This window comes from Magnolia sinica, chromosome 4 (genome assembly GCF_029962835.1).
Source record: "Magnolia sinica isolate HGM2019 chromosome 4, MsV1, whole genome shotgun sequence".
In the NCBI taxonomy this organism is placed as follows: Eukaryota; Viridiplantae; Streptophyta; class Magnoliopsida; order Magnoliales; family Magnoliaceae; genus Magnolia; species Magnolia sinica.
In genome coordinates, this window is record NC_080576.1 from 115,408,968 (window position 1) to 115,434,328 (window position 25,361).

Consider the following 25,361-nt stretch of genomic DNA (forward strand, 5'->3'; position numbering starts at 1 on the left):
ACATTAAATTCTGTTTGTAGCTTTTAAAAAAATAAAAAACAGAGACTACTAATGGATCATATAGGACTTTTTTCTTTAAAAAAATCAACACTACCAACCGCTTTCTTAAGCAACTTTTAACCTAGGCCGTATCAATGACATGGTGGGCCCACCTGATGATGCGCCAGATAACGTTATACAAGCCAGGCTGGCACAGGAGACTGCAATGCTTGTGAAGGTTGGCCCGGGGCTTTGAAAATATCTCGTGATATTCTATTCTACTTTGACACGGTGATACATCGAGTACGTGTAAAAAACAAAACATGTGCCCTTTCCACTAAGTTTCCATGAAACTTGAACTGTCTTCAGATTATTTTAGTCAGCATTCAAAATATAGCGACTAGCAGGTACACGTGGGCCATCTTTGGTGGGACCGGCAGTTTTGAGGGTTGTCCCAGGAAGAAGTTTGTAACAGGAAGATTCCAAACAGTTGCCTGCCAATAGACGGTCAAAGAAAAAATACAGCCTACTCCAAGATTCTAAACATTTCAAGTGGGGTTTGCAAATTTCAAAGAATTCACCAAGGATCCAGATTCGGCATAGACATGGCCCACTGAAGAAAAGGGTCCACAATGGGTAGGGTAGCTAGGATCTTCCTATTTGGAGACTTCTAGGGCTTGGTTCAAACATGGTGGGATGCAATAGATCAATGGTCTAGATCATTAAAGCATGATCCCACTTGTCAAAAACTGAATTCCCAAGCATCCTATGCTCCTATGCATAGCCATGAACGATCCTAGAATTCTTCTTTTATCTGATGGTAGATTCCATAATAAGAAATAACCCAACATGCGCAGCAGCATACCGGTGCATCATTTTCAGACAAAAGTTGAGTAAGCTGAAGGTCTAACAGTGAAAGGTAACATCAATCCTATTCCTGCCGGTGAACAATGACATGCTGAGTTAATTAAGGCCGAACAAGGAAGCTACATACATGGCGTCCAGTCACTTTGCCCTTGAAAGCCAATTCACAACCGGACCTGTACACCAACTAGTTGCCAGCCATGGCTGCCATACGATAATAACCCCACTTTCAAATATGTGGATAATCTCAGCGACCTTCTTTTATGTAAACTCATTTTTCTATTCAACAGGTGAGTGTTGCCCTTGAAATTACAGTCACAGTGGTTAGCATCTGCCTTGAAACATGATTTCTGGCCAGTTGTCAAGGAGGATAAAGGAGATTGTTTCCGAATCTGCTGCTAACCAGACATTGCATGTGCTAGCGCCCTAGCCACTATTTCTATTTCAGGAAACAAAACAAAACAAAATAAAAAGCTCACCATTTCTTACAAACCCAAAAATCAACTCATCCAAAATCTTGAACTCATCAAATCTCGATCAGCAGCAGCACCACGGTTGGCCAGTTTCTGAATACGGGAAGAGAATTCACTAGCCTGAAGGACGGACACCAAGTGGTTAGGGGCATTTATATGGGAGAGGAATTTGATGGTATAGATATTGCAAGGTTAGATCAAAGAAAAATAGCAAAGCCTGTTTACCACAAAGTTTAAATTTTAAATAGCAGTTGCATTGGCACATTCAACATTTTCCTCTGTTTTTTCTTTTTCTTTTCTTATAGCTGAAGATTCAAAAAACTAATGAGAATGACCAAACCCCCCCCAAAAAAAAAAAAAAGAAGTCCATGGTTAAAAAACTAGCACAGTTATTAAAATCACTATAAACGGAAGCTTCATAAACAAAAATGGACAGCATCTATTTGCATTTGTTTCTATGCATTTGAAGGTATACAAAGTGATTCTTTTTCTATTTTTTTAATGATACAAGGTGGTGAGTACATGTTTGAGTGGAGGACTTTCATTTGCCATCGGTGGTAAGTTTTGATAAGCCCTAGGTGAGCAACTTCTAGAAAACAGGCATCCGTGACTTTACTGTGGTTACATTATAGAGGGGGTGCTAACCCCATCTTGATACATCAGAGAATCCAATCAACAGGCCATAAGCCTGGCTTGTACATATTGGCGAATCAGGGCACCGCTCAAGTCTCGACACATCAGGACCCTATACTTATCCAATATCAGTAAAGAGGTTTTCTTGCCCCAGAAAGGTTTACACACAGCACAAATGACATCTGCACATCCGGGACCTCTGATCCTTCCATGAAGCCACACGGTGAAGACGGTCTGTGCAAAACTCAGGCTGGTCAATTGCTGGCTGCCCCAAAAACAATGGACTGCATAAAAAACTAGCCAAACTGTCCGAAACCAAGGTGCATCTGGCCAGACAGATGACAAGTTGAACTGCCTTATTCTGCATCAGATAATATCCATAATGTGCTCCACCTTATGCACAAGCCAGATGTTCCAAACATGCCAGATTGGCATGAAATGTCTGTATATTGTACAGTGCATATGGGGCTAGCAAACCTCATAGGTTTAATCTCATGATTGCCTATGTGACATCAATTGCACGCCCAGAAAAATACCAATAAAAAGGGTAAGAGATGTAAAATATGCAAAGGACAGCTCACCAAATACATTTTTGTCACCAACGGAACTACGGAAAGGAGATAATCCGAGAAAGAAACTAGAATGAATAGAAGACACACTGACCTTTTCATCAATCCACATCAGTGAACTGAGTTGATTGTTTAGAATCCGGACGACAACATCAATAGGAGTCATGCCATCAATCATTTCAAGGTCACCACCCTACACCAAGCTAAAACGATGAGCATCTGCTATTGACAAAGCCAAACTGGTATTCATGTGGTGTCATACCTGATTCCCATTCAAGGTCTCTATAATTGACTTAATCTGTTCTGCCATCTGTTCCATCTCCCTCTCAATGAACTCCGCCTGCTCATACCTGAAATTGCAAACAAGAAAAGCCTTAGGAAGCTATCGGCGGTGTATATAATTCATTCTCCAACTTGAGGAAGTGTTAGTGTCTTAGTGATAATGACTATTCTGTCTCGTGTAGTGCATGTTGCACATTTGTCATTCTTTCTCACCTGCAACTTTTCTTCTTTTCTTTTCTTTTTTTAGTTGCAAAATGGTGGGTTGTGCCAATCAATATGGTGAGATTAGCTGATTGCCAATTTTCGGGAATAGAAAATTTACCCATAAAAGGGCTAGCTTCGTGAGTTCCCTCTCTTTTAAAAGGAGAAATTGTTTGGGTGTGGTCAAATTTGTCCCACCACTTGAGAGGTAGAACAGTCTCCCAATAACTGGAGGGAAGTGAAATAAGTCATTTTCATATTCTCATCTGAGTATCCAGGGATAACCATTGATAAAAAAAAGTGCATCAATATAAATCTTGAATGGTTATATCAAGGACAAGAGGACTGGAAATTTTCATATAATTCATGCATTTCGTATGGCAGGATGGAAAATATGGCTTCAAAAATGTTCCACTATTGCTCATAAAATCAAGTGGATATTTTCGCAGGATCTTGCGGATGAAAACAAAGGAATCACGAATGTTTGCAGGAAGAGTTTTGAATTAGTAGAACAGAATCTCATGCTGTCGTGTAGTCCCAGTAGGAGAATTTAACGGATCATTTAATGCCATCTACCTATTTTAAGGTTGACCAATGTTGACCAAGGAGCATTACATTCCAAAGAGGAGAGGACCATAAGGATTTTCAGTCTCGAAAAGGCTAGAGGAGAATGAGGTTCAGTTCTTCTGTGTTGATGATTTAATTTTCGATGCCCTTGATTTCAATAAGAATTTTTTCATAAACGGGTTGAGAAACAATTGGATTTGGAAATGGAATATGGGAGTTTGGAGAAAAAAATTTGAGGCAAGAGAAGAAACATGAATATCCTTTCCTTCAGGGTCAAGAAAGGTAATATGAAGGAGAAGTCCCGGCACTATAAGGGCTCTGGTCTTTTAAGATCTTTGGAGTTTTGGACGAGGAGTATTGAGCTATGTTTTTGCCCTAGGATGTCCTTGACTTTGGATTGTCCATTTTAAGGGCTTGAACTAGTTGTAGATCAGAAATTCATCGACTAGATGCACGTGGGACCCACCATGATATATGAATGGTATCCAACCTGTCTAAAGGGTCACCATTGCTCATAAAATCAAGCAGATATTTTCTCAGGATCTTGCGGTCGAAAACGAAGGAACCACGAATGTTTGTAGGAAGAGTTTTGAATAAGTATAACAGAATCTCATGCTGTCATCTAGTCCCAATAGGAGAATTTAATGGATCATTTAATGCCATCTACCTCTTTTAAGGTTGACCAATGAGCATTACATTACGAAGAAGAGAGGACCTTAAGGATTTTCAGTCTAGAAAAGGCAAGAGAAGAATGAGGTTCAGTTCTTCTGTATTGATGGTTTAATTTTCGATGCCCTTGGTTTCAATAAGAATTTTTTCGTAAACGAGATGGGAAACGATGGGATTTGGAAATCGAATATGGGAGTTCGGAGAAAAAAATTTTGAGGCAAGAGAAGAAACAAGAATATCCTTTTCTTCAGGGTCAAGTCAAGAAAGGTAATATGAAGGAAAAGTCCAGCAATATAGGGGCTTTGGTCTTTTAAGATCTTTGGAGTTTTGGAAGAGGAGGATTGAGCTATGTTTTTGCGCTAGGATGTCCTTGCCTTTGGATTGTCCATTTTAAGGGCTTGATAATGCAGGACAATTAACCACTTGCTCTAAAAGCTCTAACTGTTAGAGAATAGTAAATTAATCCCTTTATCTCATAGCCCAGACCCTAAATCCATGGGTTAGGTCCTCAGGTGAACCCTCCTCATGGGCCCCAAATCTATAGGTTCCGCCTCCTCGTGGCCTCCAAAATCCATGGGCTCCGCCTCACATGAGTCACCCGCCTCCACAGGCCCCAAATCCATGGGTTATGCGGGCCACCCACCTCGAGTGTGCCCCTGCATCCCACAGGCCACCCCACTCGAGCCTGATGTGAAAATGCCCCCGCATTACTTGAACTAGTTGTAGATAAGAAATTCATCGACTAGATGCGTGTGGGACCCACCATGATATATGAATGGTATCCAACCTGTCTAAAGGGTCACCCCAGCATGAAAATCGGATGCCCCAAAGATACGACTAATTCAACCATCAGGTGGGCCTCCACGTGAATTTGAAGGTTTTTAGATGGTCGTCCATTGTTTTCTATGGTGTGGCCCACCTAATGATTTGATCCTCATGGGAGTACCATTTTCATGGTGGCATCCCTGATGGACGAATTGGAAGTCATTCACCCGATGGTGAGCGCAACACAGCTAGTTGCACGAAGCTTCCATCCACCAGTTGCATCATGTGAGCTATTCTCCTATATATTAGCTCGGGCACAAGGGCCATTATTGTCCACAACATAAATATGAAAGGGTAATAATATCATTGTGGAACCATTGACTTCTCCCATCTATAACAAGCCCATCCTTTCTGAAAAGTATAACAAACCCAACTTCTCATTATAATTCTTAGAATGAATACAAGTTCAATAAGCCAAAAAAAAAAGGTCAATAATGCAGGGACACACTCAGAGTGGGTAACCCATGTGATTTGTGGCCCACGGGGAAAGTCTCGTGTTCGAGACTCCTCACCGGGGGTGATTAATGTGCATTTCACACTGGGCTCAAGTGGGGTAGCCCGTGGGATGCGGGGACACACTCGGGGTGGGCGGCCCATGTGATTTGGGGCCCAGGAGGGGGGTTCGACCGAGGTCCTAACCTATGAGATGTGGGCCTAGGCTTATGAGATAAAGGGATTAATTCGCCACGCTCTAACAGTTCAAGCTTTTAGAGCAAGTGGTTAATTGTCCTGCATCAAATTGGTATCAAAGTGGGAGGTCTCGTGTTTGAGACTCCTCACCGAGAGTGATTAACGCAGGGACATTTTCACACCGGGCTCAAGTGGGGTAGCCCGTGGGATGTGGGGATACACTCGGGGTGGGTGACCCATGTGATTTAGGGCCCACGGGGGAAGTCTCGTGTTCAAGACTCCTCACCAAGGGTGATTAATGCGCATTTCACACCGAGCTCAAGTGAGGTAGCCCGTGGGATGCAGGGACACACTCGGGGTGGGCGGCCCATGTTATTTGGGGCCCACGAGAGGGGTTCAACCGAGGTCCTAACCCATGAGATGTGGGGCCTGGGCTACGAGATAAAGGGATTAATTCGCCATGCTCTAATAGTATGAGCTCTTAGAGCAAGTGGTTAACTGTCCTGCATCAGTCAATAAGCAATTGACATTTGTGTGTGCTATTTACATGACTATTACAATTACGAATAATAGAAGTAACAAACTATCTCACACAAATCCCAATATTCGACATGAGTAAGGCCCAGTTGGATGCAAGGCCAGATGGTGTTTTAGCCATTGGTGGAGGCATCAAATGGGTGCAAGAAACCCCCTTCCGTGTCTTTATTGCACCCAGTGGACAGCAATTGCTACCATTTTTTCATCATCTCCCATAGCATGCAACATTCTGATGATGTCAAAAAATAACTCAATGATGTTTTCATCTGCTATGCCATTTGCTTTCCCAAATAATGGTGTAGCATACAAATGAAGCCCAAAAGCCACACAAATAACCACAATGTGCATGCATGCAGTGCCATTTTCTTGATTGCCATAAAGGAGAAACAAGGTAAAGGATGAAATGCTAGAAACAATAACATAGTTTTAAAAAAAATGTAATGCAACATTAAATGAATTGGGTAGAGGGATACATTGAATCTCTCGTTGCTGCAGCCTCGTCTTCAAGAAGCAATCGACGTTCATCCTTGTAAATACGCTCAGCTTCTTCTTCCGCACTTTGCAATGCCTTATCAACCTAAGTAACAACATGAAAGAATACAATTCACTAGAAAGAAAATGAGAGGACCTACAACACAGTCACGAAAACGCTGAAATGGATTTAAGTTTGAAATTAACCAACACCTCCATGTTTCAAATCCAAGCAGATGAATATTTTAATCTCAAGGAGCGCCTAGGTGTTGCAAAGTATGCAATCAATACACTGAATTTAAACATCTTGCGTGGAGAATTCGACACAAACCTTGCATCAGATTACTACTGAGGGAACAGAATCTAAGAAATATAGTGAGATCAGCATCTTCAAGATAAGTTGCTAACCTCTTGTTGATGAGTTTCAATTAACTCCAACTGTCGCTCCAAGTTAGTCTGTGTCTCAACCACTTTAGCCACCTCGCTCTGTACAATATTTGCCATTAAAATCAGAGATCGGGACTAAATGAAAGGAATATCCCAAATAATCAAGTATTAGAATTGTTTCACAATCAAACATTTTGCAAATCATTAGTTCATTACTTGTTATCATCATCCACTAAAACAGAAGTTTCCCCCCATTAAGATTCCATGAGCAAAAGAAACAGTGTAAAACATCAAATCAAGCCATATGCAAGTGTTCCTATCAAATCACAATGCAACGCCACTCCCAATAGAAAGTAGCCAGTAAGATTTAAGTTCAAGCCTAAATAAACCTAATGTGGCATTTCTTTCCATTTAGGTTTTGGGTGCATGAGAACAGACATCATACCATGTGATGATAGGTAGATAAACAGAAATAACAATCAGATTTGCTGTAAGCCCTTCTAAATGTACTCCCACACCCTATTTGGTGTACATGTGAAAATACAGCATATGTAAATATACAGTCCAATCATCAAGTGGGACACCATGGATGTATACTCAATGCTCAAATCTAGCAGTTGGGATTGTCCAACGGGCCATCTTTCACACCATCTACCACCAGGATGTTGTGTAAGTTAATGATGCATGGATACAGCTCTCAATATGGTCATGTACAGGAACAGGGGCTTCCGAAAATCAAGGATTCAGGTACAGATACGGACATCCTATTTGCTAAGATAGCATGTTGAATTAGAACTGTTAATTTTTGCACAATTTTCAAGTAGGACTTTTCTATAGGGCTTGTTTTATATATTTCACACCAGGCCTAAGTAAAACACATACTACATCTATACTATTAGTACCTGTAGGAGTATCCGTATCTCATTATGTTGCCGGTGGTGCCTGAGCACATACAGTATCTGGTTATACTAAATGCAAGCATGCATCACACTTCTTGTTGCCAATTGAAATTAAGACCAGTGGAAGGAAAAGAAAATATCCTAAAAATGACAAAATACCTACAAGCACAATATCTATAAGCATCCTAGCAAATACATTAAAAATGTTTTAAATGATAATATTGATACATAAAAAGTAATAGCATTTCTTGAAGTGTCAGGCATAGTGGTATCTTGGAAAGTTAGCCTATTAATTAATTATGTAGATTTTTAAAAATATCAGAATTACGAGCACAACGGATCTCAAAGGTTGAAGTCATGGGCCACTGTTGTAGGGACTTGAAAGCACAAGGATGTTCACGAGTCAGAAAACAAGCATGCTTCCCAAGTGTCAGAAGCATCTCCTATAAAAGATTTTATGAGCTACAATTCCTGCAGCACCCACTTTGGGACCTGCCCAACTTCACCTGTTTGTTCACTAAAATATTGATGATCTGTATGAGGAACAACAAAGAATCAAACAAACAGCAAGAGAAAATGTATTGTCGATATGTCATAAAGAGTAAGCATCAAAAGCATAGAAACCAAGCATGCTGGCTAGTCAATGAATTTACTAACGAGGTACATGCACTGCATAAACAATGAATTATATCATAATCCCACAAAATCTTCCATTTTCTACAATTGCACCATCCAACAAACAGGATAAAGAGAAGCATGTCCACCATCTTCCGTTCATGATTGACTTATTCAAAATAAACAGTCATAAGTTTGATCTATATACAAGCTGTAAGGTGTAAACCAGATGACAAGAAAATATCATAAGATCAAAATGTGCCAGCAAAAACTTTAAAGAAATCAACATGAAAAATTGCATTAGTTAGTTAATCATACTCTCACAGTAAAATTGCTTACACATTTACCATGTACTCATCCTTCGTATGAATGAATTACCTCGAGCCTAAGGAGAACATCCCTATTCTGCAAGATCCTCCTATCCCACTCAGCTATGGCCACAGCCTGCTTTCGGAACTTCCCAGTGCGCTCCTGCAGCTCAGAGTTCCAATCTTTGATGATCTGCAAGTAAATAAGCACGAAATTAAGAAACTTCGAAGATGAGGCCTCAAAAAGACCACAGCATACCAACTAATTAAACAAGAAAAGCAACAATCTCAAAGAGATCCATGTGTCAAAACATCACAGGTTGACCATTATCATTGCCCCATGAAATTAAAAAATAAAAAATAAAAAATAATAATAATAATAATAAATTAAAATTCTGAAAAGGACAGGCGACCAATATAAAGATCACGATGCAGAATAACTTACACACTTCCATCAGAAGCAAATAAAAACTCATGGGATATCAGCAATTATATTGTTCCACGTAGTTTCCGTTAAGATCAGTTAAGCAAAAAGAAGAAAAAGAATAAGAAAAAAAAAAAAAACAACAACAACAACAATGAAGATAGAAAGAGCAGGAAAAAAAAGGATTGGAACCAAGGTATTACGTAACGGTAACGGCTGGCTTATCGGGCAGGCCGATAACATACAGCCCTGTAATGTTTTCTTTGGGGCGAAAAATGAAAAGTTATTGGGAAAATTCTAAAAATAAAAAAAATAAAAAATAAATAAAAAATGAGCATCCTAATAAGTATTCTTTTTCTGGCTTTGGACATGTATTTAATGGTGTAACAGGCGATTCTTTTTTTTTTTTTGAAAGGCAACGATGATTTATTAAGGCAGGAAAAAAAAAAAAAAACAGAAACAGAAACAGAAACAGAAACAAAGAAGCAAAGAGGGTCTGCTGAGAAAGCAAACACTGCTATGCTCCTAACAAGCAAACTCTGCTATGCTCCTAAAAAGCAAAGGTCATAATCATTCAACAAAATTACATTGACAGCCCATTCTATTAGAAGACCTTTAGCCTTGGATGCTATTGTCTCGACAGAGTTGGAGATATTCCTAAAGCATCTCCCGTTTCTTTCTAACAACTCTTTCTAACCACACAGACCACCAGATTGCAAGAATCGCCATTCTCCAAAGCCGCGTCCTTTTTTTTCCTAGGCTGACCCCATGCCAAGCTGATAGGAGATTGTCCACCGTACCAGCCAAGCACCAACTGATTCTAAAGGACGAAAAAAAAAAAATCAGACCAGATTTTCGTGATAAAAGGATAGTGTGCACTAGCAGGCGATTCTTTTGTAAGAATTCTATTTGTTGGGCAGTGTCAGCTTGACCTGTTGAAAGTCAACCAAATTGGCGCTAATTGAACATAATAAGTCTAAACATGGTTTGATGGATTACAACAAAATAATGGAAAAAAAAAAAAAAAAAAGTGCTTGTTTACTCCTGATATTTCCCAAAATAGCATGATATTCCATAACGGCCACCAGCGTTACTGTTATGATACGGGCAGTAACAAACATTACAGTACTTACTAGGTTATGCCTATTATTTTAATCCTAAAATGTATTCTCCTCAATTATCATAGAACGACCAGAGAGAAATTACGTTAGGTTCAAGATAATTTAGCAGGGAAAACCCATGTATCGGCCCTATAACAGACCATTACATCTTCGATGATCATTTGCAGCATTCATACAGCCACAATCTAACCTGAGGAACTGTCACTCCTTAATCACCGCAACGACTCCCAAGACTGAGATATCACCTCCTTATCCACTCGAATCACCTTCTCTTCCCCACATTCCTCAATCAGAAACCGTTTAGACTCTGCGGCCTCAATGTCCACATCTGAGCTTATGTCCTTCTCCACCTGCTTGTTGGGGATGACTTTTCCGGTGATTGCGTCTCTATAGAAAAGATCTCCCTTTCCCTTCGAAGAGCTAGCTATCCTACGATAACAAACTTTGTCTGCATTCCTAGCCGTGTCTCTCTCCATTTGATTACAAGAATCCTTCGTCAGGAAATGACAAATCTCTTAATTCTTTTGTGCCAGTCCAAATCCAGCCCTCAGAACCTTCATCTATCTCCCCCCGAAGCTTTCTCCGTGAAGCACCTCCACCACCCACCCAAGTTCCACCTCCGAGCTCGTGCACACAAAGGCAAAGCCCGAGGCTCCGCCGAGATCCTATCTTTGGGTATGCCTACCACCATTACTGCTCTTGCCCTTGATAGTTGAAATGAATAAGTGGAAAAACAAGAAAATTTGAAGATAAAAATTTCAAAATGAGCCCTTTTGTGGTTTATAAGCATGCAACAGTGTATTGGTCCCATAAGGTGTCAATATTATAAGCCCTTTTTTTTCTATAACAGACTGATTCGCCACCATATCTTGTAACGAGGGTGACCGTTTCCTTTACATAACAAACTAGACAACCGTAACATAGCCATCTTTTAACACCATGATTCGAGCAATTGCTGCATGTGCCTTAGGGACAAGGAGGCTGCTGATCATTTATTCATCCAATGTGCATTTGCAACTGCCATTTGGGGATGGCATTTGATAAAGGCTTGTTCGGATTAAGGGCAAACAAAATAAAAGAAAGGAAAAGGAAACACTTCTTGCATAATGAGAGGTCTCTCTATGTTTTGATAGCAAAAATATACTGGATTTCATGCAGCAATCATTTCACTTTTCCATGGTCAATGTCCCCAATACGAGATACAAGTTGAGCATCGTCTCACAAAAATTGAGACTTCCACTTGCTATCTAAGCGAGATCCCTATAAATGGAACCTACGGTTCGATGGTGCCACGGAATCCTTGAGAATCCATCAATGGAAGATTATAACATATTTCATTTCCTTTCTTTTGTTCTCCCCCAATCCAAACACACCCTAAGTTTGAAGTGCTCTAGGCATCAATGGTAATGCTGTTCGAGGAAGGGTAGCCAAATTCGGGGCAAAGGGAGGAAGTTGGGGAATCTTCGCTTCCTTGTGATTATATGGTCAATATGGAGGGAGAGGAACAATAGAACATCTAATAGCCAAGCAGAAACAGCCAGGGTGAACAATATGATTCAAATTCAAGCATCATTGTCGGAAAAATCCTAAAAAGAGTTGCGTAGTGCAACTTCAATGATGTACCAGGAAGGTACTCTTCGTAATGTAGATTCGGGGGTGGGCCTCTATTTGGTTGTTTTCATTTCCCACTAAGATTTCTTTCATTAAAGTTCATTACCGAGAGAGAGAGAGGGTGAGGATTGGAAATAAAATAAAGGAAATGAAAGAATCGAGTACCTCCTCAACGGTTTTCCCGGTGATCTCAGATGGTAACTTTGGCGCCTGAGATAGTGTTGTGCTGAAGGTTGAAGATGATATAGGCCATGACAATTGAAGACAGCACAGAAGTCAGAAACTAAATCCTCTAAAGCTTGGAATGTCAACATTAGCAACTATTCAAAAAAGAAGAAGAAGAAGAGCATGTGAACATCAGCTACCAGCAGACGGTCAACAGAATCAAGGCAGTAAATGAACCTGGCACTGGAAGCAGCACTAGCAGAAGACGACGCCTGAGCTGTAGTGACAACAGAACCAGAAAAACTGATTTTTGCTGCACCTTCAGTGGATACACCTGCCGATGTTGAAGTAGAAGCACCTGCAAAAGAATTGCATAAAAAAACTTGCACAATCACAACAACATGGGCACATTCGGAAACCAAGTAGGCAATTCACAGCCAAGGCCATCAACCTCGAGAAGTAAACAAGTGGCTAAAGGAGTAGAATGGCAATAGAGCATCAATTACACAAGGGAAGCCACTTTATACCAGTTTTTTCCACAAATAAGAAAAAACAAAAAACAAGAAAGATTCCACCATGATTACACAGAAAATTCAAAACAAGGTGAACATTTGAAATTACGAGTTGGAGACCATTATGATTCACGAGAGAGGTGGGGGGGGATTGAAACTTCACAAACAGAAAATATCAGCAGACTTTCAGGGGCATAACCACATCAATGACATGGAAAGAAAAATGTCCAAAACATTGAAATGGCCTAAGAAGGATAAGAACATATGGAATTGCACCGGTAGTAGATTGCTGCAGTGAATATCTACAAAAGAAACAATTACAAAAATTATTTATCTTTATCCAGATTATCAATTATAAACCCATGACAAAACGCAAGGAAAAAGTGAGAGAGACCATTACTCTGTAAAAGATAGGTTCATTTAAGGGTAAAAAATTCCCCATATGCAAATCCAAGGCGAAGCCAGCCCAAATGAAGCAAACAATTGCATGACCCCAATTTGAAGAGAATTCAACTAGGCATAGAAGCATGAAGGAACTTAGGGCCTGTTTGGATTGGTGGAAACCAACAAGTAGATGGGGAAAGGAAAACATCACTTCTGAGGAAAACTATGGAAAAGAATCCTTACATAACCTATTTGTTTTAGCATACATGATTATAATGGAATTGTGGAATGGTCAATGGTCAAAAAGTGAGATTTGTCTCTCAAAAAGGGTGGAAATCTCCATTTCTTTGGTATTAGAGAGAGGAAAAAAAAAGGAGATGGCCCTTTTCTGAGGAAATATGAGGAAACAAAAACCAATTTCCTAACATCTCTTGGCTTTCCCAAACAAGGGGAGCTGTCAAATCAGAGGAAATCAGTTCTTTCCTCCATTGAATTACATTTTCCACCAATCCAAACATCCACTAGGAAAAAATTGCGACATTAATAAAAGTAGCATGCCGTAAATGATTCATGTCAAACAACAAAAGGTGCCAACTTAACATGTCAATAATTCAAAAGCTGAAAGACAATGTGTGTGATGTGAGCATCCTGACTGTGTGATGTGTAGGAAGGCCACAGGATCTTGGAATATTTGTGCTAATTTCTTCAGCCTTTCCTACATCAATTGGACCCTCTCAAGTTCATTTGCAGATCTAGTAGATGGGTGGAATAGTGGCCCTTCCAAATGCCAAGGTTAACTTTTGTGGAGAATGGTCCCCCACACATTACGTGGGGAATTTGGAAGGTAAGAAACCAAAGAATTTCAAAGATGAATATTCAAGTTGGGTCCGCTTAGTGTTAAGATCCAGGTTCAACCATGGTTTTAAATATCGTCCCATAAGACTCACACATCATTATTAACTTCAGTCCAAAATGATATGAGTCACCACACCGAAACAGGACCAGGTCTAAACTAGTTGGACAGAATTGGGCTAAGTTGGGGTGAGTCGTACCAGTTCCAGTCCCTAGACAGAGTCACATTCTGAAACTAGTACTTAAATCATGATAATGCAGGACCATACAATCCTTCAGAACCCCACAAACTGTCCAACAACAGGAGGACATTAGATTAACTTGCGGACCCAACAACATCAACCGAATGAAGCTTCAATGCCCAATTGGACTGTGGGGCTCAAGAGTCCAATCAGGTGGTGTTAAAGGTCCATATATATCACCTTTCTAGAGAGAGAGAGAGAGAGAGAGAGATCCTTGCATATCAACTAGTCTCCAAATTAAGAGTTGCATACATAATCTGTGTTATATGGACGTATATCATGTCCCACACAGCTGGTATAGTTGGAGCTAGAGTTGAAGGGGAATTCTTTATTTCAGATTCTTTAGTTAAAGTACTTCATTGTAGTTTGAATGGAAGTGGAAAATTAATGGACCAATAAGGCGTAAGAAAGAAAGAACAATCTAAAAACTTCTTTGTAGATTATTCAAGAGGAACTTAAGGCCCATGTAAGGACAAGAGTGCTCAACATACAGAAATAGACACTTGATTATTGATTGGATGAGATTTTTTTAGTAGTTTGTTCTTGTTTCATGCGATGGGATTCAAAACTCTAGCTGTGTGATGAGTCTGGAACCCCTTTGGAGCGGTGAGCCTCCATTGGGCTTGTGCGTAGCAATTCCACATATTCATCCTTTCTTTTACCGTTATTTATATTTATTTGGATCAGATTTTGAAGCTTTATATATTTTTGAGACTCAAATAGAGAAACAAGAAAAAAAAAAATTGACCTATTATAATTGGACTTGCGAGAAAGATACAACCACTGTCATTTGGAAGCTCATTTCAAGAAATGAGCCATTTGATGCAATTCTGTCAAAATGGCATAGAGAGATTTCCATCACTTAATCAAGCTTCATGAACACAACAAATTTCATGTGCATCTCATAAAAAAAGGGAATATCATATGTACAGCCAAAAAAAAAAAGACAAAACAAACCCACATCAAATCATAATCTGAAACAAGAAACACAGGAATCAAAATTCAGAGAGCAGTTAACCAACTCACCAAATAACGGAGCAGCTGATGTTGATGCCTGGAGTGGTGATGACGATGCTGATACAGGTGCTCTCGTAGACAGCGAGAAGCTTGGAAAGGCATTGGCACTGGCTGAGGAAGCAGCTGAGGTCGTAGCTGCTGATGATAAAGCTGTTCCCATCGTTGCCACCGTAGGGTTTGCTCCAAAAGCAGGAACAGATGGAGTAGAAGCCGCAGGAGCAGAAGAAGAGAATGGAGATGGAGCAGACGAAGATGGTGGTGTGGAAGCAGCTGGAACTGACAAGCTCCCGGTCGTGACAGTTGACGAGAGTGACGGAAAGGAAGAAGCTCCAAATGCTAGCGAAAACGGCTTCGCAGCAGCTGTACTGGAGAACCCTGCTGCACTGGAAGAAGCAGCAGTAGCAGCATTGCCAAGACCAAGGGAGGATTGGAAGGGCGATGACGAGGAAGTACTGAAGGAAAAGCTTGACGATGATGAGTTCAGAGCAGGCGTCGATGAAGGAGCGGCTGTAGATGCTGCATTTGTGGAGCTCTTAGAAAATGCTGAAGCACTGCCAAGAGAAAACGGCGAAGCTGTCGTCGCAGCAGAAGAAGATCCGAACAACGACGAAGAAGAAGAAAAGGAAGGGGCTGTTGCTGTGGCAGAAGAAGATCCAAACAGCTGCGAAGAAGTAGAAAAGGAAGGAGCCATCGCAGCAGCAGAAGATCCGAACAGTGAGGAGGAGCCAGAAAAGGAAGGAGGCGTCGCTGCTGCAGAAGAAGATCCGAACAGCTGCGAAGATGTAGAAAAGGAAGGAGCCGTCACTGCGGCAGAAGAAGATCCGAACAGTGGCGAAGAAGTAGAAAAGGAAGGAGTCGCCACCGTGGCAGAAGAGGATCCGAACAACTGCGAAGAAGTAGAAAAGGGCGGGGCCATAGTTGTCGAAGAAGAAGAAGAAGAAGACCCAAACAATGGAGAAGAAGAAGAAGAAGCAGTTCCGAAGAAAGACGTGCCAGTAGAGAAGGACGGAGTTGTAATTGTTGAAGAAGAATAGGAGGAAGAAGATCCGAACACTGGCGGCGAAGAAGAGGAAGAAGATCCGAACAATGGGGAAGAAGTGGGACCACCAAACGTGGAAGTAGAGAAAGGCGAAGATGCAGGAGCTGAGGTTGATGAGGGAGCGCTGAAGAGCGATGATCCAGCGGAAGAAGAGGGAGTACCGAACAAGGAAGCAGAGAAAGGCGAGGATGCAGGAACTGAGGTTGATGAGGGAGCGCTGAAGAGCGATGATCCGGTGGCCGATGTGGAGAATGCGAAAGGCGAGGATGCAGGAACTGAGGTTGATGAGGGAGCGCTGAAGAGCGATGATCCAGTGGCCGATGTGGAGAATGCGAAAAGCGAAGTTGAGGAAGATGGTAGCGCGGAAGCGGACGTGGAGCCGGGATTTGATGCGGAGGGAAATGGGAAGGAAAGGGGTTTGGAAGTTGATGAGGAGAAAAGATTGGAAGCAGAAGAGGAGAGGGGGTTTGAAGAAGCGAAAGAGGTTCCAAAGGAGAAAGGAGAAGAAGAAGAGGAGCTAGAGTTTGAAGAGGATGAAGAGAATGATGAGAGAGGAGAGGAGGAGAAGGAGAAAGGAGAGGAGGATTGTTGAGAATAGGGAGCGAAGGGAGAGGAAGATGTAGTTGAAGAAGAGGAAGAAAAAGATGAAGCTTGTAAGAAGGGGAATGTGGAAGAGGAGGAGGAGGCTGATGAGAAGCCAGTACCAGCCATGGCTGTTTTCTTTTGTTCTTCTCTTTTCCGTGTAGAGGAGAGAGGGAAGTGGAAGGGTTTTCTATCGCTTTGGGTTTTTGGGTGTGGGGAGTTTGCTTGATACTCCGGCTACGTATGAGGCTTGATGCGCACGCACTTGGAAATGGACGCCACTTTCCTGTGTCCCACGCTACATGGAGCCCTCGTAGCCCTTGTAGGATGTCCACGAGAAATCTACTCCGTCCATCGGTTTCACTAGCACAAGTTCAGACGGACTCGGCCATCCATCCTTTTTTTTCCAGCTCATTTTAGGGCATGATTTTCCAGCTCATTTTAGAGCATGGTAACAAAATGAGGTGAATATAATTCTCAAGTGGACCACACCACGAAAAGCAGTAGGGATTAAACACCTACCATTAGTAACTTGTTTAGTTACACAGAAGTTTTGTACCAAGCTGATAGGTGTTTTCCCTTCATCTAGGTCTGTGTGACCCTACGGCGAATAAGCATTACAGTGGACTTTACTAAATTTTCAATGGAAAACGTATTCTACCTCCCGTAGTGTGGTTCGGTTGTGATTTAAATATACATCATTTTTGGGCTTATACCCTCCAATAAAATGTAAAAATGGATGGACAGCATAGATAAAACCACATACAACATGGTGGGCCCCCTAAAGCTTTGGCACCAGCTAGCTAGTATTGGGGTCATGATGGACGCTAGACGTGAGATGGGCCAGGAGGCCAGGATGCAAACACTCATCTGGATGCTTTTGTGCTATTCAATCAGTTCAAAGGTTATTTCCCATTCTTGGTCTATGACTGGTGTGTTTGATATGTATTGGTAGTTGCCATTAAAATTTTATGTAAACTGAACTCGTCATCATTGCTTAAGCAGAATCCAATGGAATCAAACGTAGGAGAGAGATTAATGGTAATTGAAATTCATATAAAATGAAATCACATAATTTTATTATCATTTCAAGAAAGCGTCTTCTAAGGGCCAATTCACATCAAATGCACTCCACAAAGATTATGACAACGAAATTTCAATTTCCATTATTTCCTATGATATTCACCATCCTTGAGTTACAGTATTAGAAATACTCCTCAAATTCTTAGACACTTGCTCTTTAAAATAAGACTGCTATAATCAAATCTAAAAATCTAACGTTTAGACAATCCAATAATAACATTTATAATTGTATTTGTATCGTCCATCACACTCTTCCACAGTATCAATTAGGAATCAAACAGAGATTCCTCACAAACACTACACTTTGTAGTCTGTAGCTCCAGAGACAAAATATCAAAGGATTTTTTGGGAGTTAAGGGTGTCAACGGGCTAGATTAGTGTTGGGTCAAGCTTTGTCCAAGCCCAAACTCGGTTCAAGCCTGTAATGAGCCCTAAAGTCAAGCCCAAGTTTGAACCAGAGCTATTATACAAGGCCCAGCCCATGCCCAAAAGCAAAACAAAATTTTAAAAATAAAAGGACGCACATCCTTAATTTTCTTTAAGGGCCCACCATGATGTGTATATAAAGTCTACTCTGACTATTAAATGTGTAATGTCATGTTTGGGTTTTCCGGTCTGGTTATGTTTAGGCCTTTTAAGCCACTGATTCGAGGTTTGGAAGAGCTTGAATAAGCTTTTAGATCTGTTTCTCACCAAGCCAGGATTAGAGCTCTCTTGGGTTGTATTTTGAACTAGTAAGGCGCGCCTTTACTAGAAACTTCTGAGATTATTGGACCCAGCCGTGCTCATTCTCAGCCCTGATCATAACCTTCCAGTAGACACCAGATGAATGGTTAAGAAGAAAGCTGTGACTGTCGAATTAAGTGATGAAATAAGAGTCATTTGATTAATGTGGATTTTGGATTTCCACGATCTAAAATTGCCTTATAAATCTGATTGTCCTAATTGGCACGCTTGCATACAATGTATGTGTTTGCCAATGAGAACTGGCGAATTTACATTATGGCCTTCCTCATACCCATGGCTGCATGCACCATGTAAGTCTAAGGATTGGGCCCATAAACTTGGCGCAAGGTCCTAGCCCGGGCCTGAAATTATGGCATGGCTGGGCCATTCCCAGGCCAATGAGGAATGACCCACTTAGCCTGTTGACCCAGTCTAATCATTAAACAGGCCACCATTTTACCAAGAAAATGGATGGGAAGCCAAATATCAGGCCCAGAGCTGTAGAAAACAATTAAACCATATAAACCCTCTGGAAGCACAAAGCACGTGGTTGCCCATTGGATAATTGGATCTGCTGATTTTAAGGGCTTTTTAACTTTCATAGAGACCTTGTTGGACAGATTGGATGCCACCGTACATAAGACTTTTGGAGGTAGCCCACAGTATGGCTGGATCTGCCTGATTTTAGAGGCCCTCCAACTTTCATTGACACCGAGTTAGACAAGCTGGACCTGCCATATACGGGACTTTCGGGAGGTAGCCCATAGCCCATGGACTGATTGGATTTGCCCGATTTTAAGGGCCTTCTAACTTTCATCAAGACCTTATTAGACAAGCTGGATGCTGCCGTACAATGGACTCTTACAGGGTAGCTAATGGGATGGTTAGATTCACCTGATTTTAGGGACCTTTCAACTTTCATTGTAACCATATTGGACAAGTTGGATGTGTTAAGAACCTAACCAATATGCCGAAAGCCCTGCAACTGGCATATTAAAGATAGGCTATTAAAACCTTAGGAAGGTATCATTCCACCACACTCTGTGAGTAGCGTCCATGGTGACCTGGCATATTAAAGTTAGATTATTAAACCCTTAAGAAGGTAACATTCTGCTCTGTGAATAGCATCTACTGTATTACCACCAAAGCGTGGAATTAATCTTATGTTGGCAATAGGGATAATCCCTGCCATGGGTAATAATTATGTTTTTTGAATCCCGACCCACCTAATCCCACCGCCCAAACAGACCCTTGGGCGGTGGGATTAGAAGGGATCAGGTGGGATGGGATTCATCTGGCCTGTGCCAATTCGACTCCATGTTTGGGAAGAATGGGAAAGGTTGGAATTACATTAAATGGAATTGCATTGGGTCACATGCCAATTTCACTCAATGTTTAGTAAGTTGTGTAGCTCCCACCATGATGTGTGGGCTATATCCACACTGTCCACCCATTTATCGAGATTATTTTAAAGCATGGGCCAAAGGTAAATCTAAACCTCAAGTGGACCCCACCATAGAAAGCAACAGGGATTGAATACTTATCGTTGAAAACTTCTTTGTGGCTACATAAGTTTTGGATCTACCTCATTTTTAGGCCCATGTTATGAAATGAGGTTACAAAACAAACGAACAATTTAGATATAACACATGTGTGTTATTCTTAGTAATTTCAAATGATGGTGGGTATATTCATTCAATATACCACCATACTATCAACAACGCATGGCATTAATTTTATCCCATGATATTAGGGGACAATCCTAGCCATGGGTAATAATTATGTTTTTTAAATCCCGTCCCACCTAAGGGGGTGTTTGGCGCATGGCATTGGGAAGGATTAGGTGGGATGGGACTCAAAAAACATAATTATTATGCAGGGAAGGGATTGTCCCCTACTGGGATAAGCTTAATTCCATATTATGTTTGTAATACGGTGGTACATTAAATGGATATGCCCACCATCATTTGAAACTATTGAGAACAACACACGTGTTATATCCAAACCGTTCATTTGTTTTGTAACCTCATTTTATGGCATGTGCCTAAAAATGAGGCAGATGCAGAACTTATGTGGCCCCAAAGAAGTTTTCAATGGTGGGTATTTAATCCTTGTTGCTTTCAATGGTGGGGTCCACTTGAGCTTTAGATTTACCTGATTTTTTGGCTCATGCTCTAAAATGATCTGGAAGTATGGGTGGATGGTGTGGATATAGCCCACACATCATGGTGGGACCTACACAACTTGCTAACATTGAGTGGAATTGGCATGGGACCCTATGCAATTCCATCTTATCTAATTCCAAGCTTTTCTATTCTTCCTAAACATTGAGTGGATTTGGCACGGGACCAAATGTAATTTCATCCCACCAAATCCCATCTAATACCATGGGCCAAACGCCCCCTAGGGGCTTTCCAACTTTCACAGTGACTTGGTTGGACAACCTGAATGCTGCCGTACACAAGAATTTCAGGAGGTAGCCCACGGGATGGTTAGATCCGATTGATTTTAGGGGTCTTCCAACTTTCATTGACACTCAATTAGACATGGTGGACACCAACATAGACAAGACTTTGGGAGAGCCACTACAATGATTTGTAGAGGGATCAAGCCTCTAAAATTTAAATGGTTTGAATACATGATGAGTCTTTGATTCTAGATGAACTACCAAACCTAGCTGGTCAGAGTGGAACTCAACCCGATTTTTAAATGGATTGAATAAATTGAAAGCAAACCTGTTACAATTGGCTTGAGTAGTTCACAGCAGGGATGGGAAGCTAGATATCAGGCCTAGAGCCGTAGAAAACGGTGAAACCATTTAACACCCTCTAAAAACTCGTAGTTGCCCGTGGGATGGTTAGATCCGCCTTACAACTTTCATTAATACTTTGTTGGAAAAGTTGGACGCAGCCGTACACAGGACTTTAGGGGGAGTAGCCCACGAATGGTTGGATCCACCTGATTTTAGGGGCCTTCCAGCTTTCATTGATACCCCGTTAAATAAGTTGGATGTCACCGAGGACTTTTGGGGTAGCCCATGGGATGGCTGGATCGGCTTAATTGTAAAGACCTTCCAATTTTTAATAAGACCATGTTGGACAAGCTGTGTGGTATTTGATGTCTTAAATATAGTTAGATATAGAGCATGTCGATGACATCCACAGATTGTTCGGTGTCATTTTTTATGACATCAAATAGTGCTCGATCTCATCGAAATTTTTCAGTTTTTCTCAAGTTAGTTACTGGATTATCAGGACATTCTTTCGATGCTATCGGATGGTGTTCTACGGCACCTTCGATGCCATTGAACATATCTCAATGCAATTGAGAATTTTCAAAAAATCATGTTTTATCTCTGGACAGTTGGGATGTTATTTTGATATCATCGATGACATTGAAGAATTAGTTTCGATAACATCGAAGACTGTTCGATGCCATCGACAATATTCACATGATCTTTCGCAGAATTACGATTTTGCAGGATTTGTTTCTGATTTTGCTTGGTATCCTTCTATAGGTTTTATGTATATATATATATATATATATATATATATATATATATATATATATAGAGAGAGAGAGAGAGAGAGAGAGAGAGAGAGAGAGAGAGAGAGAGAGAGAGAGGCATGCTCTCCTACATACCTACGCACGTGCGCACCTTTCCACACGTGTCATGGGTGTCGAATACGAACGGTCCATAAGATGTGGAATCCCATGAAACCTTAGGCGGCGAATTTTCACTCTGATCTAAGATTCTGACGGGCCATAGTAAAGAGAAATTCAAATCAAGGGAAGAAACTGTTTGCATTTTTATGGCCCACAAAAGTTTTGGTTGAAAGTAAAAATTGGTACCAGGGGGTTTCATGAGGTTCTGCTTCATGTGGACCGTTCAGATTTTTGAGAATCATCAGATATGATGAGTTCTCAAAAAAGTTCGTAGGTAGCCCGTGCGAACTGGTTCACGAGTAAGCGTTGTGTGTGTGTGTGTGAGAAGGATCAGGATGTATTATTACTAGGGTTTCTAATTCGTCTAAAGGTTTCAAAGGGTGTAGCGAGGATGGGATTCGAGGTTGTTCAAATTGAGTAATCTCTTTCTCTTTATAAATTCTGCTTTTATAATGATATATGTCGCTTTGTACTGTAGTTTTTTTCACGTTAAAATTGGTGTGTTATCTTTGTGTTTACTTGGTGCGATCCAATTACTTCTTTTGATTCGCCTATGTGATCTTTCGTTGTCCCCCAACAAGCTTGAGGCTGCCATACATGAGAATTCAGGAGTAGCCACCGAATGGTTTGATCCACCTGATTTTAGGGGCTTTTCAACTTTCTTTGAAACGTTGTTGGACAAGCTCTCAACAGTGGTAAACAGGCCTTTTGGAGGTAGCCCTAGGGATGGTTGAATATACCTGATTTTAGGGCCTTTTAAGGGGGCGTTTGGGGTATGGGTTTAAATGGGATTTGGTGGGAGTGGGTTTTAAGATCTCATGGACCATTGCAATGTTTGGGACTAGGGGTGTATACGAACCGGGCTGACCCGGTTAACTTGCTCAACTCGGCTCGAAAAAACTCGACTCGGCCGGACCCGGAACTGAGTTCAGGTCGGGATGAGCCATTTTCTGCAGCCCGAAATTGAGTTCGGGCCGAGTTCGAATAAGTCCAAGTTCGGCCCGACTCGCCAGGGCATATATACCCTTTTATAATAAAAAAAACCCTAGTCCCCACCCCAATCGTTTTCTTTTCCCCTTTTGAGAAAACGCCCGACCCCAAGCCGACCCTACCAGACCCTCTTTCCCTGCCCGACCCCATCTGCAAATCTCTCTCTCTCTCTCTCTCTCTCTCTCTCTCTCTCTCTCTCTCTCTCTCTCTCGTCCGACCAGCAGAGGCCATCCGCCTCTCTCTGCTCGTTCGTCCGGCCAACCACCAGAGGACCTCCGCCTTTCTCTGCTCGTCCGTCCGTCCAACCACTAGAGGACCTCCGCCTCTCTGCTCGTCTCGCTGTCCGACCAGCAGAGCTCGCTCGTCCCTCCATCCAACCGCAATCAGTAAGATTTCAGTCCAACCCCATATTTTGTCATATTTGCTCATAATTCCTCGCCACTTCTAAAAAATATATGAAGATTTTCTTTTGACGGTGTTGATCTGATCTGCTCTGGGACAGCTACGCCCTCTTATTCGAAACCACCAACCGCATAATAGAATAGATACAGGAAATAGAGCAGTTCTTCCTCGACAGATTCCATCAGTAGAAACAATGGAAAATCAAAAAGCTAAGAACTATCATATATCCCAAATCAGACAGACAACCACAAACAATGCTGGACCAAAAAAAAAGACTTTTCTTTCACTTTAGTTAGCAACAAGTCTAGTTGGAACAAAACAGAAACCAGACAACGAAATGAGATTGAAACCTAAAACCATTGCTAAACAGTATCACAATAGGAGGAATATGCATTGGATGCACATTTGAGAGGGATGAATTAACTTCACGTGTTTGACATCTAAGCCATTCATTAAGGTGGCCACACCATAAACATGCCCTTACCCAAAAATCAGGCCAATCCACTCATCAGATAGGGCCACAAGGGTAGGCAGGATATGTAGCATATTGAATGTGTGGCCCATCCGATGAGCACACTAGCCTGATTTTCAGGATGGCATACTCAGTGGGGCTGAATTGCAAAGATCTTGTAAATGATGTTTCTCTTTTTTTAGTAGATGTGCGTGTGGCTCTAAATGAGTGGGCTCGCTTTTAACACGCTTCCTGCCAACGAAATATTAGAATTGCTCATCTTTGTTAATGCGTGTATGATTTACTCCTGCCATTTATACATGTGCCTACACATGGTTTCTTATTAGTCAACCTGCAATATGTCAAGCAAAGTGTAAACAGTTAATGGTTAGTGATTAAGTGAACTCGAGGGTGTTCATGGTCCATTTTCACCTCAGCGCCAAGCTCTCAAGATCATGGATTCTAGGGTGGCCATCTTCCAGTGGAAGATGTTTTTAGACAGTAGATCTAAGCATTACTTCTAACCAGAAATATAGATAAGATATCAGGTAAGTGTCCATACTGACACGTTTATATACGTGTAGATGGGCACTGCTCTACATACGTGTGGAATTGGCAATCCTTGTCTAAAGAATACCTAGTGCCATGCCACAGTGAGCATATAAGCTCACAGACATTACTTTTGTACGTGTCAGTGGAGCAACGGTGAGATATCCACCACTCCATCCCACTAACTCCGTGGCCCACCTAGCATAGAGAAATTCTAGGATAACTCCAACTGAGAGTACTGCCACACTGTGTACTCCAACTGAGAGTACTGCCACACTGTGTATGCCTGATGCACCAAAAAACCTCACAGATGGAAAAAATCTTAACCCTTGGGTGGGTGTTCCAACAGATAGACGGTTAAGAAAGAAACCAGGCCCTGGTTCACATTCAACCCAAACACAGCCTAATATTCTATGGCTAGGATCTTCAAAAAAAGGAGGATTTTTTTGTGGCTGGCTATCCAATGTGGATGGTTTGGATCACTGATCTACTTGCCCCACTTGTGGAAACTGAGAATCTGAATGTACTATACAAAGATTGATAATCTAGAAACGAAAAATCCAGTACTGAAAAATGTAGGATCCAAACAGCCTGTTTGTTATTCTTTCATGCTTGAATCCATTTTCCATTTTCAGG

The 25,361-nt window shown here is 41.3% G+C and overlaps 1 protein-coding gene across 1 annotated transcript; it reads right to left on the bottom strand.

Annotated features, from left to right (window-relative positions):
* Positions 1-1,079: 1,079 nt before the first annotated feature.
* Positions 1,080-17,039, bottom strand: LOC131243985 (nuclear pore complex protein NUP62-like). The gene is made up of 9 exons (XM_058243647.1): positions 15,247-17,039; positions 12,468-12,588; positions 12,231-12,291; positions 8,980-9,102; positions 7,109-7,186; positions 6,703-6,806; positions 2,781-2,868; positions 2,613-2,711; positions 1,080-1,436 (listed from the first exon to the last, which is right to left on the bottom strand). Exons 1-9 carry the CDS (start codon positions 16,985-16,987, stop codon positions 1,344-1,346), a joined length of 2,508 nt encoding a protein of 835 aa, XP_058099630.1. The 5' UTR covers positions 16,988-17,039; the 3' UTR covers positions 1,080-1,343.
* Between the last annotated feature and the right edge of the window lie 8,322 nt (positions 17,040-25,361).